The sequence below is a fragment of the Acartia tonsa genome, chromosome 5 (genome assembly GCF_053477335.1).
Source record: "Acartia tonsa isolate MP-2025a chromosome 5, ASM5347733v1, whole genome shotgun sequence".
NCBI classification, from domain to species: Eukaryota; Metazoa; Arthropoda; class Copepoda; order Calanoida; family Acartiidae; genus Acartia; species Acartia tonsa.
Window position 1 is genome coordinate 26,614,079 of NC_137264.1, and position 20,313 is coordinate 26,634,391.

A 20,313-nucleotide genomic window follows, 5' to 3' on the forward strand; every position below is an offset into this window, starting at 1 on the left:
GCATACTGTTAGAAGTGCTGTAAGCTCTAGTTTTTAGAAACAGAAGAACCATCCATGTTAAAATCTCCAAACTGTCTTAAAACTTGATTTGCGAGTAAATCATTAAATATAAAGTATTCAATAAATTTTTAATTAGTTGAAGAAATGAAAACTTTATGCCCTAACAATAAAGATGTGTCGACATTGAAGCTGCAATTAAAAATTCTGATAACAATAAGCATTTATTACACATGTCTTAACCTCTTTATGAGTAAGCTTTGTGTTTATCAAGCACAAATTAATCTCGCATCCCATTTCCTTACTCCAACCAAAAGAATGTCGTCTTTGATGAGTGTACACCGGAGAGTCGCCGGATAGAGTTTGGAGCAGTTTGTTGTGACGCTTACTTCTGTTTATATATTGAGAGAATGAACATATTCGGAGACAAAAGTAGGGCCTCTTGTTGGTTACAGACCGCGGTTAAAGCCATTAGTGAATTGAGGGCTTTACCAAAAAACACCTTAGGTACGGATAAGTTTCTTTTGTGTGAAATTGTGTGGTATATAAGAAAAACTGATAGGTTTCTTTAAGGCATTTTAGCCAGCTAAACAAAGGACTTAATTATGGTTCCGTGAGATTATGTTTCTATTTTATTTGATACATTTTTACATGATTTATTAATCCAAGTTATTTTCTTTTAATACAAAAGTACCCAAAGATTCTTTACCTTTATACAATTAAAATTCATAAAAGTACCCAAAGTTGCTTAAACCATAATGATATTAATACTATAAATATTCAATGTTTCTGATTATTAATTGAATTTGTATTTTCAGGAAAGTGTTAATAAACTAAAGTCAATAAATCTATATTCACACCTGCTGTTGATTAGTCCCAATTCTGTGTGGCTGTCTCCAACTTAAGATCTCTGAAACTTCTTTTGATTTCGGAAGTCATACTTGACCTAAAATGCTATATGGTCAAGACAACACACAATGATTATAATGTTTAGTTGTACATTTTTAATAGCAGTGGCGTGAAACCTATTTTTCTAATAAAGTGAATTATTGAGCAGATTTACATCTAAATAAAAAGTATAATTTTTATGATAACTTTTGATTTTACAGACAATTTACAAGTATAAACTCTCACGCGCTCTGCAAAGTGTGTAAATAGGAGAAAATTTACGGAAATTCATCTTCGCCCGCGTGCGACGCACGCAACCAGTAGAAGTGTAACCAGCAGTCAGTGTACAATGTACATGTGATACACGCTTACTCTAATTTGTAATATTTGGATATTAATTAGTGAAAATAAGAAACAATACATGATATAGATGTAAAATTGTCATGTTTTCTTACGATATAATTATAGTATTTTCAAATTTCATTACATTCATGTTACATTTTTGATAATATTAGAATTATGTAGGACTAATATCTTCAATTTGTGCTTTTTTTTTATATTCTCAATATACATGTAATGCATGACTCAACAAAAGTTATTTTGTCTAATTACGTTAATTCTAAGAGATTTTATAATACTTTTAAAATTGTTGGTGAAACACACAAAATATGCCTTTTTCTGTAAGAATTTTTTTGCATTTCTTAACTCCAGGCATTAGAAAGCTTACTTAAAAAGCGTAATTTTACGATTCCTTTGAAATCTGATGTAATATGGATATAATAATACTCATAGAATGATTTAAACTTGATTTGGGGGTGGTGAATAAAATCCCCTGGTTGCCCGTATGTGCATTGACCTATTGCCCACTATTAACCTTTTTTTCTTCCATTGACCTATCCCCGACTATTAACCTTTTTTCTTCCATTGACCTATCCCCCACTATTAACCTTTTTTTCTTCCATTGACCTATCCCCCACTATTAACCTTTTTTCTTCCATTGACCTATCCCCCACTATTAACCTTTTTTCTTCCATTGACCTATCCCCCACTATTAACCTTTTTTCTTCCATTGACCTATCCCCCACTATTAACCTTTTTTCTTCCATTGAGCTATCCCCAACTATTAAACTTTTTTCTTCCATTGACCTATCCCCGACTATTAACTTTTTTTTCTTCCATTGACCTATCCCCCACTATTAACCTTTTTTCTTCCATTGACCTATCCCCCACTATTAGCCTTTTTTCTTCCATTGACCTATCCCCGACTATAAACCTTTTTTCTTCCATTGACCTATCCCCCACTATTAACCTTTTTTTCTTCCATTGACCTATCCCCCACTATTAACCTTTTTTCTTCCATTGACCTATCCTCCACTATTAACCTTTTTTTCTTCCATTGACCTATCCCCCACTATTAACCTGTTTTCTTCCATTGACCTATCCCCCACTATTAACCTTTTTTTCTTCCATTGAGCTATCCCTGAATATTAACCTTTTTTTCTTCCATTGACCTATCCCCAACTATTAAACTTTTTTCTTCCATTGACCTATCCCCGACTGTTAACTTTTTTTTCTTCCATTGACCTATCCCCGACTATTAACTTTTTTTCTTCCATTGAGCTATCCCCGACTATTAATCATTTTTCTTCCATTGACCTATCCCCGACTATTAATCTTATTTCTTCCATTGACCTATCCCTCAATATCTCTCTCTCTCTCCGAACCGTACTACAAATCAAGTTACTCATAAAGATTACTACGAATTTTATAGTTTTGTTTATTCATCATTTTTTTAAAGATTTAATGTCCCTCTCTCTCACTTCCCTTTTCTTCCGTCTTTATTTTAATTCATTATTTTTATTTAAAACCGTATTTATAATTTTGTCTCTCTTTCTTTAAAATATTTTAGGATCCTAATGTTTTTTGTTTAAAATTATCGTCCTGAAAGGGTTAAACTATTTAGCTAAATGTTAAATTTTAGTTTAATATCTGAACACATTCGGTCGCGTCGCTAGTATCATATTACATTAAAAATTAGTTTTCCTTGATTTACTATATTATAAACTTAAATATTCTATTTTATGAATAGAAATTTAATACTTCAATATAATTTGAATAGCAACATGAAATAAAAAATTTAATTTATTCTTCATAGAGTAAAATAATGGGTCTTATCATTCTGGTCATTGAGAGTTTATTATTGATTTTGAACCAGTATGAGTTTTTAACATCTGTCCTTTGGAAAACTTGAGCTCATTTATAGACATTTATTTCCTATATAGATCTGTCATGGATCTTGATGCAATACAGCAGGCCGTTTTGTAAATGTTAAAAATTGGAAGATTTCATTAAATAAAAGTAATCGCAAATATAAGTATTAAATAAATAAGTTAGACAAGTTTATTAGGTATCTTTGATCATATAAACGTGTTTTTGCTAATTGTGAAAATTATGATACTTGGCCAGGCTGCAATTCTTTTATGACTTAAATTAGTTAGCAAGGAAGTTAATTGTTTTTTATTTCATTATAAATTTACCTAATTGATTTCATTACAGTTAATGAAATTTGTATTTTGCTTTTTCAAAGAACATTCAACAACATATAAAAACCTTTTAATCTTTTTAAAGCTTGAATTAGGTAATAAGGTAATAAATATTAGGGAAGCTATTTAGTGGCGTGCGAAGCAATTTGTCTAGGAGGGAAGGGGCATATTGACCATTTTGCAAATTTTTGTCCCCAACATCAAAACCTTTTTTTAATGGGAGGAAGGATGAGACAAAAGGATAATTAACCATCCAACTTTTTTTAAAAAATAGGTGTGGGTGAGACAAAAACTTTTCTTTTGGAAAATCACATCTCCACCATAGCATTATGGACTGACAGACATAGTGAATTATAGCTAAAAAGTTATATCACCATCTCCCACCCTCAAATTAAATGGCACTTTAAAAATCTGTCCCTTTTTATGGTGGTTTTCGCATGGATTTGTTAGGGTGGTGTGCGAAGCGCACCTGGAAAAGAACCACGTTCATCTTAATTTTGGAAAATTACTTTTCTCTTAAAAGCATAGAATAGTTAATATTATAAGTTTTTTTGTACTTATTTTTTGTGTAGATTCGATATTTCAAACCAGATTAAATAGAGGATTTGTAGTTTTTGAGATATTTGACCTATTAAGAAGCCCCTTATAAAAAAATATAAAAACCAAGAAAGCCACTAAAAATAATCACAAGAATATAGGCTTGATGTAAAAATTATAAAGTTAATGGTAGAGATAATAGTTATAATTTGGTTTACTTTACAATAAGCTTTTGCTACCTGATATTGGGTTTAAACATCCTCAATATCAGGTAGCAAAAGCTTATTGTAAAGTAAACCAAATTATAACTATTATTTCTTTAATTGATACCATTAACTTTATAATTTTTACGTCAAGCCTATATTCTTGTGATTATTTTTAGTGGCTTTCTTGGTTTTTATATTTTTTTATTAAGGGGCTTCTTAATAGGTCAAATATCTCAAAAACTACAAATCCTCTATTTAAACTGTTTTTAACCTATTTTTAAAACGTATATAAAAAATATACTATGACACCAGTAGAATGAGACTGCAGAGCCTAAATTTGAATTAAGTCCCCAATAAACTTTTTTGGGGGGATTTAAATATTAATTTTTACTGTTGCCTTGAGCATTTTGACCGAAGCAAAAGGTCTTTTTTTTATTTGGGTAAAATTCGTAGCTTTTAGATTGTTTTGCTTCATAAATATTGTATTCTGGTATAGAGTAAAATTAGGCCTTATGATTTTACTATAAAAATTCACTAAAAAGTTAATTCTTTATAATATGTCAACAAATTAACATTAACATGTTTGTGTTCTCTCACTTATTTTAAAAACATAAAAAATGGTTGTAAAGGGTTAAATGACAACAAATGTTTATGCAATACAACAAATTTATTTTTGTCACATATACAAATGTGTTATAAAATAAGATTATTCAAACTTATCTTTTAAAATAATTTTAAAAGGTATGTATCTTTATGTGTATGGTTTTCATTCTTTTCATTTTAATTAAATAAAAAATATTTAACTACATTGGAAATACGTCACTTTGTGAAAACACTCTTTTTTTGAATTGTAAAGAATTATGTAAAACAAGGCTTCCTATTGGTTAGATTTCAGAATTATTTGTTTTATTGTAAATGTTAGATTTTTCAATGAAATTAATTGTTTTGGAAAAAAAAAATATTTCCAATGAACAGAGTAATGTTTTTTTATTGTATCAATATAAAGTGAATTATATAAAAATGTTCTGTAAGCCACAATATTACCCGAAGTAAAAAAAAAGCTTTTGCTTCGGTCAAAATGATTACAGCAACACTAAAAATTAATTTTTAAATCCCCAAAAAAAAGTTTATTGGGGACTTAATTCAAATTTGGGCTCTGCAGTCTGATTCTATAGGTGTCCTAGTATATTTTTGACCCCCCATTCAAAAATAGGTTAAAAACAGTTTAATCTGGTTTGAAATATCGAATCTACACAAAAAATAAGTACAAAAGAACCTATAATATTAACTATCCTATGCTTTTAAGAGAAAATTAATTTTCCAAAATTAAGATGTACGTGGTTCTTTACACCCCATTTAAACTAAAATCAATTAAAGACAAAAAGATTTTTTACACTAGTCAAAAAAATTATTGGTCATAATTGACAATTTCCAAATATTGTAAGATTAATTGAATACTAAGTTATTAATTGGGGCGCAGTGCCAAAAAATTATTGGTTCTTCTTGATTTTTTGGAAAAATTGGTACAGTGTTGCTTTTTGAAGAGGGGAGGGGGCAAAATGGGGCATTTAATCAACATTTATGGGGGGTGACAGGGGGCGTTAGCCAAGGAGAGGGAGGAGGCCAAGGTGGCAATTCAGGCGTTGCGGGGGGGGGGGGAGAGGGGGTGGAGGCAATCGCCCCAACTGCCCCTTTCGGTTCACTCAAGGTACTCTTTACTTCGATTTGTCTGATTGTTTACTAGATAATTTATTTTTTTGTTAGTCTATCGGTAATGCTTTGTTGTTCATTGTATTATGGACGGACTGACGGACGGACAAAGTAAATTATAGAGTAGCTTCGCTACTAAAAATTTTACTTACTCGGCTTTTTTTTCTAAATAAATAGTTTTTTTGGGTAAGAAATTTTCTGGGCGGTACATTATCTACTCTACATATTACAGTATGTGGTAATACCCTTACAGTCATTTAATTTATACTTGCAATTTTAGCTATCTATTACCATTACCTCGTAAGAGCGGGATTCTCCTTCGATATAAGAGATCATCTAGAGAAAGCATCATCCGCTTGTAATGGGATGCGATGCTTTAACACCCAATGATATTAGGTTAAGTAACATCCATCAGACAATCAACCCTTTGATTGCACGACCTTTGTATGAAAAGTCCTAACTACAAGACATTCCCCCCACTCTTACTATTAATGTCGCTCACCTGATAACGTCTTTAGTTATGACGCGGTGTTGGCCCGAGATTCGAACCTAACACCTCCTCGGCGACGAGCGGATGCGCTATCTAAGTAAACAACTGATTTTTTCGGGTAAAATTTGTTTTTACTTTTTACTCTATACGAAGCTACTCTATAATTCACGTTGTCTGTCAGTCCGTAATACTATGGGGGAAATAGGATTTATGAAGCTCTATTAAAAGATAGAAGGCTAAAACTTTTTGACATCATTCTCATAATTAAAAAACACAATTAACTAAAACACATCGATAGAGATCGTTCTGCTTTTTAGCAGGTTTTTGGCTATCTTTATATTTTTCACATTTTTTCCCAATATTTATGGTGTTTCTCGACTGTTTTAAAAACTTTTATTGGGATGACGGTATCAAAATAATTTTCCCCATTGTTCTGTGCATCCAGCAAAGCTACTCTATAATTTTAAATGTCCGTCTGTTTGCATGTCTTAGTTTGGGGGGAACGTGATTTTCTCGGCTCCTATAAAAGATAAAAGGCTAAAGTTTTTTGACAACATTCCAATCAAAACTATAAAACATCAATGGTGGTTGGGCCGCTTTTTAGCAGGTTTTAGGCTATTTTTGTATTTTATACATTTTTATCCATAACTTTGGTGTTTATGGTCCGCTTTCCAAAAAATTTTTAGTTTTAAATATCAAAATTAAAGGAAGCCTGCAAGAAATACCACGCTTTAACTGCTAAAAGACTGCTAAAAGTAGACCCAATACCCCAAATTTTAAGCCTTTAGCTTCTATAACAAAAAAGTTCTAGGCATTTTAAAATGACATTTATGTACAATGAAAATTTTTAAAGAGTATCAATTCTAATGTTAGAAATTTTGAAATTAAACTACGTTGCCTAGAAACAAAATTATAAGCTTATTTTTGTCATAAATTTAGGTTGTCAGTAAATAATTAGGTATATTTTTACAATAAAAATACCCATTCCCATATAAACAACCCCTTAAATAGTGGATGTAAATATTCATTCCATTGCAAAAAACGCGATATTCAGTTTGTTTAAATATTCAATTAATTAGGTTTTTTCAAGAATGTCAAGCGTGGGAAAATTTTTAGAATGTGGGAACCATTTAATTTTCATTTAAATGGTACATATGTTTTTCATTTAATTTCATTTTTAGGACCCGTGAGAAATTTTTTTAACGTGAGAACCATTTAATTTTCATTGAATTTAATTTTTTGGAAGTGTGGGAAAAAACGGGAGAAAAAATATGTTTTAGTATAAAGAAATGTTCTATCAGTTTCAAACCTTTTTCATTCGATAGATCATACTGACTTTGGAAAAACTGTCAGACCGATTTTTGAAATTCAATCTGTGAAAAAAGATATTCAAGTTTTAATTTTTTGTTTTGAAAATATTATTTTCATGTATTGACGCCATCTTGGATTATGATAATTTTTTTTTGTTAGAAGATTTTTTTTCTAAAATATTTTACAAAAATTAACTTTTTACAATAAAAAAAAATCTTTGAACTTAAATTGACCAATAATTCAAAGATTTTTTCTCTTTGATTTGGAAGATTTTTTATGATTTTTATTTTTAATGTCAAATGAAAACACAACAGTGAAAAAAATGAAAATTAAATGAAAAAACGTTTTATGATTTTATTCAAGAAATTATTTGCTAACATCACCTTTTTGTTGCAATAGAAATATTCATTCCTAAACAAAAAACTGGACAGGAATACCCCATTTTTATAGTCAAAATCATTAAAAAAATTAGGTTAAACTTGCGTTGTGCTAAGCAATTAATCACAGCTGAGCTTGTATTTGTTTTCCCCTTTGTTTCCGCAATGATTTTCGTTTACAAATGCAATTTAAATCGAATTTTTTTCATAGATTTTGACTATGAAATGTGGTGTTTTTTTTGTAAAAATGTAATCAGTTACCGGCAATCTAAATTTCTGATAAAGATAAGGTTTTATGAGCATTGTAAATATTTAAAAAAAATTATTGTACATAAAATGCTATTTTGAAATCCCTAGAACTTTTTTGTTATTGAAGCTGAAGGCTTTAAATTTGGGGTATTGGGTCTGCTTGTGGCAGTCTTTCAGCAGTTAAAGCGTGGTATTTCTTGCAGGCTGTCTTTAAATTTCCTGTCGTTAAAAGAAAACCTTTATGACGGTCAGACTGCCTTTAAGCAGGTTTTAGGCTATTTTTGTATTTTTTACATTTTTCTCCATACCTTTGGTGTTTTTGGTATTTCAAAATCTTTTCAGTTATAAATATCAAAATAAATTTCCTGTTGTTTAAAGAATACAATTATGGCGGTTAGACTGCTATTTTGCAGGTTTTTGGCTATTTGTTAAATTTTTTCCTTATTTTTCCATATCTCTGATGTATATAGTCCAAATTTCTAAAAATTTTTAAGTTAAGGATATAAAAATTAAATTTCCTGTCGTTTTTAGAAAACAACTAAAGCGGTCAAACTGCTCTTTAGCAGGTTTTTAACTATTTTTATATGTTTTACATATTTCCCTATATCTTTGGTGATTTTTGTCCAATTTTAAAATTTTTTTTGGGAAATCTGTATAAAAATAATTTTTCCTGTTGTTATGAGCATCTATTATGTAGTTTACTTAAACCGTCATCATTATAAAAATATGTGTTTATTTTCTCCAATAAATCTATTCTTGATTTTAATAAATACACTTTACCGTATTCCTATTCATGATTTTTTGTGCTTCGCTACTTAAGGATGTTGTCATCCTTGTTTGTTAAATATTTTATTAATTAATGCATATTTTTTTGTCGTTTTATCTCTAATGCATTGCTCAAACATATTTTCAGCTGTATATTGTTTACTAAAGATTATCTTGTGAAATTTTGTGTAAAGATTTGTTTATGACCACTAAGCATTATGTTACTTACTATATACCCCTGTCAGTCTTTTATCCTTTTATTTGCTTATCTGTTTGTTATATCTACATTCAATTTATGAATGTTGTCATTCTCGTTTTTTTTTATTTAATTAAGTGGAAGTAATTTTATTTGTTTAAATAAATTTGTATTTTTCCTTTTGGATTTAGAAATACTGAAGCTCATTATAAGGAGTGGGGACAAAACACCTAATTTAAAAATACCTAATTTAAAAATGCCTAATTTTATAAATGTCTAATGTGACAAAACACCTAATCTATAAATACCTAATTTAAAAATATCTAATTTAAAAATACCTAATTTTAAAAATGCCTAATGTGACAAAACACCTAATTTTAAAAATGCCTAATTTTATAAACACCTAACTTTAAATACCTAAGGTTAAAAATACCTAATTTTAAAATACCTAAGTTAAAAAAAAACCTAATTTTAAGCATATCCTAAAACTGTTGGTGAATATACTAAACCAGCGGCTACGCCCCCTAGAGTCCTCTAGGAGCAATTGCAGTGCGGAGAGGAATTCAATAAGTCTTGGGGGGGGGGGGGGAAGGAATTACGACCCCCCTCCAAAACTTTAAAATATAGTTTAAAATAGAAAACTGGACGAACGTATGGACGGACCAACCCTAATTATAGAAAAGCTTCGCTTTTAAAAATAAAATTTCATGATTAGTTTGTGGCAACTCACATTTTTTTTGGTTTTTTCCCTAACCTAAGTAGCCGTAGCGTCGCTTTCTTGGGGGGTGATAGTTGACCTGACCATCCCCCATTTTAGTTCTAGTTTTATAAAGAAAGATTAAAGAAATATATAAAAAAAACGAAGGGGAGGGGGGGGGGGGATTTTTTGAAAGGTCGATTTCTCATTGGAAGGTGTTGGTAACCTCCCCAAAAGCGTTATAAACCATGAACTACGGGAAGCTTCATTGTAAAGATGAACCATATTGGTTCAATGACTAGCACTAGGGTTGGGCCGGATATCCGGTGAGGCCGGATATCCGGCCGGATATCCGGTCATTTTCAATATCCGGCCGGATACCGGATATTGAAACTATCCGGCCGGATATCCGGCTCTATAATTTTTTATACTTTACACCAAAAATCTCTGCTTTTTAAAATTTTAAATGGCTATAATTTTCTTATTATTGAAGCTAGAAGAAAAATTTTTCTGAATAAGTTTAACTTTATGTAAATTTATATAAGATTTCTGAAGAAATTTTTTTTTACTACTTTAATCTCTGGTAATTTGGCCGGTTATCCGGCCGGATATCCGGTAATTTGGCCGGATAGCCGTATATTTGCCGGATATCCGGCGTTGGCCGGATATCCGGCCGGTTACCGGATATCCGGCATTTGAAATCAACCGGATATCCGGTATCCGGTATCCGGCCAAAAAAGTATCCGGCCCAACCCTACGTAGTAGCAAGATCCTTCAGCCAATTGGATTACTGTTATCAAAATTTTAAGTATTTTAGTGAAAAAATAGATATTTTAGAATTAGGCATTGTTAAATTAGGCGTTTAGATAGTTTAGAATTAGGTATTTTTAAATTAGGCGTTTTTAAAATTAGACATTTTTAAGATTAGGTATTTTTAGTTAGGCATTTTTAGTTAGGCGTTTTAAATTAGGCATTTATAAATCAGGTGTTTTTAACGTAGGTGTTTTTAACATTAGGTATTTTTAAACTTAGGTGTTTTTAGTTAGGCTTTTTTAAATTAGGTGTTTTGTCCCCACTCCCATTTTAAAGCTTAGTTTTGCGCTACAGTGCGATTTAACAACGGGTCTAGACTAGGGTTGGGCCGGATACTTTTTTGGCCGGATACCGGATACCGGATATCCGGCTGATTTCAAATGCCGGATATCCGGTAACCGGCCGGATATCCGGCCAACGCCGGATATCCGGCAAATATCCGGTTATCCGGCCAAATTACCGGATATCCGGCCGGATAACCGGCCAAATTACCAGATATTAAAGTAGTAAAAAAAAAATTTCTTCAGAAATCTTATATAAATTTACATAAAGTTAAACTTATTCAGAAAAAATGTTCTTCTAGCTTCAATAATAAAAAAATTATAGCCATTTAAGATTTTAAAAAGCAGAGATTTTTGATGTAAAGTATAAAAAATTATAGAGCCGGATATCCGGCCGGATAGTTTCAATATCCGGTATCCGGCCGGATATTGAAAATGGCCGGATATCCGGCCGGATATCCGGCCACACCGGATATCCGGCCCAACCCTAGTCTAGACTAAAGTGGTAGCTTTTTTTTATGTCGGCTTTAACTGCTAAAAGACTGTTATAGGTAGACCTGATACCTCAAATTTGAAGCTTTTAGCTATAATAAAAAAAATTATATAACATTTTAGAGTTACATTTAAAGTAGATGAACATTTAAAAGTGATCGAATTTTTACAATTAAACACACCTTTTCCTAGTCAAAATCACTAAAAATACTTTTGTTAACTTAAGTTAGAAAGCAAAAAAAAGTTAAACTAACAGAAGCTAAACCAAATTTTAAAAGAAAAGTTTTTTTCTGTAATTAAAGTCGGTTAGTTTTTTTCAATTTCGACATGTTAGAATTGTCCTATCAATTTTAAACTTGGCAAGGTGATTCCTGTGGTAATTAGGTACGATTTAGCAACTCTAATTTTTTTTTAATAGAATGTTTAGATGTCTAAATTATGTTGATTTGTAACTGTTTTGACAACAATTGTGATATGTGATTTTAAAATATTCAACATGTTTCTGTTAAAATTTATGTAAAAATATTCTGGACATTCACAGACTAAAAAATGAAAATGTTGCTTTTGTTTGAATTATGACACTTTTTAATCAAGTTTACAACGAAGAAAAAGAAATGGAAACTGAATTTAGATCTGGTTTGAGGTTAGGATTATTTATTACTGACTAACAAAATCATGAATAAATGCAAATAGAATAAAGAAAAATTCACTTAAAATTTCAAGATTTAAATTTTTAATAGGATCGAGCCGAGAATAGCACGTTTTCCCTCAGTCGTTAGACAGACGGACAAAGAGAATTAAAGTGTTAGATGTGACTTTACGAGTACTCTAATATTAATTCTAATTGTCAAAGATAGCTCATTAAAAATTAGTAAAGATGAATGTTTATCAAGATGGACTATTTTAAACTATTCCTCTCAATCATTGTTGTAAAATCTGCTATAACAATTATTTTCTAAACAATTTTCTAAAGTTTGTATAAAAACAAAAACAAAACCGTAATCATATTTTTTCCTTTTTAAAAATGTTTTCAACCTTCTAACTGTGCTATGTTGTTTTTTGTTGTAAGACATAAAAACAAAAAAAAAATCATATACAACTTGTCTTGGTAAATAAATTTAAGAATATAATGAATGTAATTTGTTATGATTAATATTTGTTTTAGTAGTCAAGACCCAAGTCCTCCTGTTTACAATGCTGAAGATTACACAGCTTTCTTAAGAAAACATTGCAAGGTTAATATTTTTATCTATATTGTTTTAATAGAGAAATTGAATTTGGGAATTACGTTAAAATTAATGGTAAACATGAAATTGGCTGTGGTTAGTTCAGGTGCATGGTTTAGGTCAGCTCCACGCAGTGTTTAGGTTACCTCAAGATAGTTAAATTATTCGTTAGAGTGCTATTAGTGAGTTGAATTTCCTTGGAACTGTTGATTACCTTTTAACAAATCAATGTTATTTTAAGGTTTCGAGTTTAAAACATTATTTGAATTCCAGCACACCAACGCAAGAACAAAATAATGCAAGAAAGAGGGGAAAGTCTAAAGAAAAAGATGTTAGAATATCTCAGGAAATTATTCTTATATTTAGAGCTTTAGCATTTTAATTTGACTAACCCTATATCATAAATAGGTCGAAACTTTAATTTCCTTTTACACCATATGTACATGGTTTTACCAACTGTTGGCTTGAATATGCTTGCGGCACACAGCACTAGAAATTACGGTATTCTACTTTCATCTAGAGAAAGCGTAGGACAAGATAAATATTAAGGAAAGTTAATTAAAGGTTGCTTTTGTATTGTTGTTACTTAAAGGCTAAATTTTTAGTTTTATTTATATTTTGTTATTTATAAAGAGTTTTAATTGAATTGTGCAGTTGATCTTTTAACTTATTAACAAGAGAGAACTTACCATATGACGTTAAAATTGAACAACTATATTGACTGAAAAGTAGAAAAGTAGTAATTATTTATAGTTGCAAAGGTACACTAAAAATTAAATTATTTTTGATAAAAACCTAGATTAGTAGCGTGCATAGGTTTTGACTGGACTCCCGCAATTTTTGACATCCTCTTAAACCAAATTCGTGGAGAACAAGATTAGCATCAAGATTAGTGTCATGGGGGAGGGGAGTGAATGTACACCCACCCAGAAGCAAAAAAACGTCAAAAAATTTGAAATTGATGCAAAAAGCGTAAAAAATCCAGGAACTTGTGACTTTTTTACCTTGGCTGTACTAGGAAGTGTACCTTCTCCCTCAATAACACTTTAAAATTTCTCATTTATCCCTACCCCTTACCCTTATAACAATAAAGGCTTGGGCACTTTTTTATTCCAGTTTATCTAATAAATATAGTTTTAAATACTTTATTTAAACCTAGACTTTATAGGTAAATGCTATTCTTTTTAACTTTCTTTATTTTAAAAAATATCTGCCTAAAATGTTTTGTGAAAAAAATTTCTTTCATACTGGTTAAAAAATTAAAAGCATATGGTTTGGTGCCATAAGGAATTTTGAAAAGATTTTTAAGGTCAATGCTAAGAATTGACAATTGTTAAAGATAATTCATTAAATGGTTTTCTCGTATTCATTCGAATCCGGTGGATAGGAACCGGTTCTTATCCATACGAAAAAACTATGTCTAGCATCGTATTATAAACGGCTTTCTACGAATATAAAAATGTACAATCATAAAATTAAAACCAGTTTTTTTAGCCCGTGCCTTCGGCACCTAAGGGGCTAAAAAACTGGTTTTAATCTTATAATTGTACATTCTATATCCGCGGAAAGCCGTTTATAATACGATGAAAGAAATAACTATTATGTAACTTGTTCAATAAAAAATAGAGATAAAAAGAAAGTTGCAGGGATATAGGGATATTAAAATGGGCTTATTTTCTTGAAATCAGATTTATCTAGAAAATCTTTTACAAGTGCAAATCTTGTCAAAATTGAGAAATAAAAAAAAGAGAATTAGTTGAATTAAAATTGTGTTTAATATTCTGCAATGAACCGTATATGAACTGTAGTTGATTAATCAAATTTGCCCTTTAAACATAACTCACACACCATACCTTATTACTAATTTATACCAAATGATATGATTGTTATTTGAAGGACATTTAAGAAATATCACACGTAAAGTTCTGTCTTAGCTAGATTGCTATTAGAATAATAAACTTATTTGGAATTTCTTATTGTCTTTTACTATTTTAGTTCCTTATGTGCAGTAAGATTCGTCTAATTTGAGAAAATTTTCAGCGGCATTATAAGCGCTAGTCCCGAAAGTTTTTAAATTAGCTCAAATAACAAAAGCTGTATTTGTTATAGTACCCAAAGTCCAAGATAGCTAAACAAATTATTTTTAGGTCCATTGTCCCATCACTAGATCCCTGAGAAAATTCTTATTGGAAGCAAAACAATAATAACGATTTAATATTGACAAACCTGTTAGAAATTATACGCCAAAACAAAAAAGCATATCTTAAGATTCAGAGAAAATCATTAAAAATCATATAAACAAGGATTACAGCATCAAAAAAAGTGAAGCTTTGAAATGGTAGGACAAACTTATATTGTAATTTGTAAAGTGTAAGAACCAAATAAGCAGAATATTAATGGAGCAGCTTTTACCATTGGTCAATTAAAAAATATACTGGTCTACTATTGGTCATTTAAATTGTATAACGTCAATTTTTTAGGCACTATAAGCTGCTTTAATATTGATATATAAGTCTTAACAAAATTGTAAGTAAATTTGTTGAAAAACATTTTAAATACTTCTAAATACTTATATTTTAGGACTTGATTATCGAGTTGTTTTACTTAAACTGTTTTTAACCTATTTTTAAGATGTATATCAAAAATATACTATGACACCAGTAGAATCAGACTGCAGAGCCCAAATTTGAATTAAGTCCCCAATAAACTTTTTTTGGTGGATTCAAAAATTAATTATTACTGTTGCTTTGGCCAGATTGACCATGTTGTCATCAAATTTAACCCTTTACAGCCAATTTTTATGTGTTTAAAATAGGTGATAGAACACAAACATGTTAATGTTAATTCATTGGTATATTTTAAAGATTCAACTTTTTAGTGAATTTTTATAGTAAAATCATAAGGCCTAATTTTACTCTATACCAGAATACAATATTTATGAAGCAAAACACTCTAAAAGCTACGAATTTTACCCAATTAAAAAAAGACATTTTGCTCTGGTCAAAATGACCACGGCAACAGTAAAAATTAATATTTAAATCCCCCCAAAAAAGTTTATTGGGGACTTAATTCAAATTTAGGCTCTGCAGTCTGATTCTACTGGTGTCATAGTATATTTTTTACTAGCGACTATTTTTTACTAGATGCCTCTAGGGGCACTTGAGGAGGAGAGAGTCAAATTTAATAACCCAATTTCTTATTTTAAATTTTTAAAGAAAAAGTAAAAAAAATTTGGGGGGGGGTGCCCCTCCCCCTCATTTTAAATTTGAGTTAAAAAAATTTTTCAGGGAGGTGATTTTTCATTTTTTTGGGGGGTTTCCCACATCCCAAAAAAATAGTTATAAACCTTTAAACTGTTTTTAACCTATTTTTATGACATGTATCAAAAATATACTATGACACCAGTAGAATCAGACTGCAGAGCCCAAATTTGAATTAAGTCCCCAATAAACTTTTTTTGGGGGAATTAAAAATTAATTTTTACTGTTGCTCCCGTCATTTTGACCCAAGCAAAAGGTCTTTTTAACTCGGGGTTATATTGTGGCTTTAAGACCAATTTATATAATTCACTTTATATTGATACAATAAAAAAAAACCTTACTATGTTCATTGGAAATATATTTTTTTTCTAAAACAATTAGTTTTATTGAAAAATCTAACATTAAAATAAAACATATAATTCTGAAGTCTGAACCAATTAGAAGTCTTGTTTCATTTCAGTTTTTTACAATTCAAAAAAGAGTGTTTTCACAAAGTGACTTATTTCCAATGTAGTTAAATAATTTTTATTTAATTAAAATTAAAAGAATGATAACCATACACATAAAAGATACATACTTTTTAAAAATATTTTAAAAAATAAGTTTGAATAATCTTATATTTTATCATATTTGTATATGTGACAAAAATAAATTTGTTGTATTGCATAAACGTTTGTTGTCATTTAACCCTTTACAGCCAATTTTTATGTGTTTTAAATAAGTGATAGAAAACAAGCACGATAATGTTAATTCATTGATATATTGTAAAGAATTAAGTTTTTAATGAAATAATTTAGATGAAATCAAAAGGCCTAACTTTACTCTATACCAGAATACTATATTTATGAAGCAAAACACTCTAAAAGCTACGAATTTTACCCAAATAAAAAAAGATCTTTTGCTCAGATCAAAAAGGACCACAGCAACAGTAAAAATTAATTTTTAAATCCCCTCAAAAAAGTTTATTGGGGACTTAATTCAAATTTAGGCTCTGCAGTTTGATTCTACTGGTGTCATAGTATATTTTTGATATATGTTTTAAAAATAGGTTAAAAACAGTTTAATCATCTGCTAAATTTTTTTTACATTTTTTAGCATATCACACACGCGTGTTTAACTTCGACCTCTTTGACCCACCGCGCCGTATTGAAGTAATTATGCCCCAATACTAATAAAGAAACTAAAAGTAAACAGAACAGGACAGATGAAACATTTTATAAAATTATTTCACAATGTTGTTAGTCCGTCCATTAGTTTAGCAGTCCGTATGGGGAAATAGCATTTACTCAGCTGCTTTTTTTTCTTGTCAACATACAAGGTATATTTAATTAAATAACTTTAAAGCAGATTTTTAGTCGCTTTTATTTTTGCATTATTTACGGAAATGTGTTGCGGTTTTGCTCCAATTCTTAAATCTTTGGCGGCTGCAGCATTATTCCTCTTTTTTATGACTACAAAACATTTGCTTATTTCATTTTGTTAATCTATGTCTTTTTTTGTAATTTGCCACAATGGATGTGTCATTCTTGCCTATTCTTATTTCTATGTATCAGTATTTTGACATTGTAAGTACAATATTTATCAGTCACATGTTTCTATGAAGGATTGATTTCACCACTTTTATATGCTTACTATCAGTGGCGTGCGAACCGAAGGGGGCACTTGGGGCAATCGCCCCCCCCCCAGGGCTCAAAACCGCCCCCCCCCTGCCACCCCCTAGCCAACGCCCTCTGCCCCCCTCCCTAAATGTTGAAAAAGGCCCCTTTTTACCCCACCCTGGTGAAAAAAGCCCCATTTTGCCCCCTCCTTTCTCCAAAAAGCAAAACTGTCTCTTTTTTTTCTAAAAGATCAAGAATAACCCAAAATTTTTTTGGCGCTTATAAATTTGAGTTGAAAAAAAATTTTTAAAAATTTTTTTTGGGGGTTGGGGGGTTTCCCACATCACAAAAAAAATAGTTATAAACCTTCCCTGGACCTATGAGAAGCTACCCTGTTAAGGAAAACCCGATCGGTTCAGCGGTTAGCGAGATCCTTCGGTACAGACTACAAAACATTTGCTTGTTTCATTTTGTTAATCTATATCTTTTTTTGGGTAACCACGGGATTGAACCCACACGGGATTGAACCCAACGGGATTGAACCCACGGAATTGAACCCACACGGGATTGAACCCAACGGGATTGAACCCACACGGGATTGAACCCACGGGATTGAACCCATGGAATTGAACCCGCACGGGATTGAACCCAATGGAATTGAACCCACAAAGGTGTAGGTTTCATCCCAATTTTTTTTCTTCAATTTTTTGGGGGGTTTAAGTCTCCTCTTCCAATTTTTTTTTCTTAAATTTTTGGGTGGTGTAAGTCTTCCCCCAAATTATTTATTTTTTTTTTTTTATTTTTTTGGGGGTTGTAAGTCTCCCCCTCCATTTTTTTGTTCAATTTTTTGGCGGGTTTAAGTCTCTGCACCCAATTTTTTTTTTTTTGGGGGGGGGTGTAAGTCTCCCCCTCCAAATTTTTTTTTTTTTTTCAATTTTTTGAGGGGTTTAAACTCCCCTCCCAAATTATTTTTTTCTTGATTTTTTGGGGGTTGAGAAAAAAAAATTTGGTGGGGGAGGCTCTCAACCCCCAAAAATTTAAGAAAAAAAAATTGGAAGAGGAGACTTAAACCCCCAAAAAAATTGAAGAAAAAAATTGGGGGAAACCTACACCTTTGTGGGTTCAATCCCATTGGGTTCAATCCCGTGCGGGTTCAATTCCGTGGGTTCAATCCCGTGGGTTCAATCCCGTGTGGGTTCAATCCCGTTGGGTTCAATCCCATTGGGTTCAATCCCGTGCGGGTTCAATTCCGTGGGTTCAATCCCGTTGGGTTCAATCCCGTTTGGGTTCAATCCCGATGGAACCCTTTTTTTGTAATTTGCCACAATGGTTGTGTCATTCTTGCCTATTCTTATTTCTATGTACTTTATTAGCCTTGCATAGTACCATTAAAAAATACTTATTGACATCAGTATTTTGACATTGTAAGTACAATATTTATCATTCACATGTTTCTATTAAGGATTGATTTCACCACTTTTATATGCTTACTATCAGTGGCGTGCGAACCGAAGGGGGCACTTGGGGCAATCGCCCCCCCCCCCAGGGCTCAAAACCGCCCCCTTCCCCTGCCACCCCCTAGCCAACGCCCTCTGCCCCCCTCCCTTAATGTTGAAAAATGCCCCTTTTTGCCCCACCCTGGTGAAAAAAAGCCCCATTTTGCTTCCTCCTTTCTCCAAAAAGCAAAACTGTCTCTTTTTTTCTAAAAGATCAAGAATAATCCCAAATTTTTTTGGCACTTCGCGCCACTTCCAAACTTATTAATTAATTAGTTTTACCATATTTAAAAACTCACAATTATGACCAATATTTTTTTTAACTAGTGTAGAAAAAGTTAGACATTGATATTGGGATACATGATTTTCTCGGCTCCCATAAAACATAGAAGGCAACTATTATCAAGGAGCATAACCACTAACAAAACATCCTTGGCAGTCGGACTGTATTTTAGCAGGTTTTTGGCTATTTTTATATTTCACACCCCCATATTTTTGATGCTTTTGGTCAGCTTTTCAAACTTTTTTAGGATGACAGTATCAAAAAAAATATTTTCAATTGTTTTTGGCATCCAGTATTTAATTTACTTTGACTGTCAGTCTAACAGTCATCATAAATAAAATATGGTTTTGTGCTTTGCTACTTATACTGTTGTCATCCTTGTTTGAAATATAAACTTTACCAAAAAAATATATATTTGCAGAGATCTGTAGGAAAGAGACAATGGCCAATTAATTGAAGTACATCCCCAATGATTATACACAAAATTAATCATTATAAAGATTAAAATTAGTGGATGAAACGTATGGAAACTCAACTTATTACCCAACCAATCAAAATTCAATCCCTAAAGTTGTTGAGCCAACAAATAAGAAAACTATAAGAAAAACTAATATGAAACTTTGGGGACTAATAAAATAAGTAGCCCAATGTCCACTCCATCCCTGCATATTTGAAAAAGAATTTGCACTTTTGCGGCATTTTAAATGATTTTTTTTTTCTTCACATGGCCTATTCAAATATTTAAACAAAAAGTTACTTTATGTGAAATTTGTGCGCTTCAAACGCCAGTTTAAGAGTACATTTCAAACTGCTTTGACATTTATCTAAGTCTTTCTCCTCAAAACTGTATGTCTGTTAAAATGTATAACAGACAGTAAAAGTTTTTTGGTGCAATTCG

General features: G+C 31.1%; 1 protein-coding gene and 1 long non-coding RNA gene across 5 annotated transcripts in view; both read left to right on the plus strand.

Moving 5' to 3' along the window:
- Window positions 1-367: 367 nt before the first annotated feature.
- On the plus strand, window positions 368-856 carry LOC145320297 (uncharacterized). Its single transcript, XR_013880151.1, has 2 exons — window positions 368-504; window positions 816-856. It is a non-coding gene; the product is annotated as an uncharacterized LOC145320297 (long non-coding RNA).
- A 10,719-nt stretch (window positions 857-11,575) lies between these two features.
- mwh (multiple wing hairs) overlaps window positions 11,576-20,313 on the plus strand; it is a 73,800-nt gene continuing 65,062 nt past the window's right edge. For 2 of the 4 annotated variants that reach the window (XM_080161027.1, XM_080161029.1), the window contains exons 1-3: window positions 11,576-12,195; window positions 12,718-12,787; window positions 13,020-13,122. In XM_080161027.1, coding sequence (XP_080017153.1) covers window positions 12,128-12,195; window positions 12,718-12,787; window positions 13,020-13,122 — 241 coding nt within the window. In that variant the 5' untranslated portion in view covers window positions 11,576-12,127. The remainder of the gene's footprint in view (window positions 12,196-12,717; window positions 12,788-13,019; window positions 13,123-20,313) is intronic. The other 2 variants (XM_080161026.1, XM_080161028.1) reach the window with 2 other exon arrangements.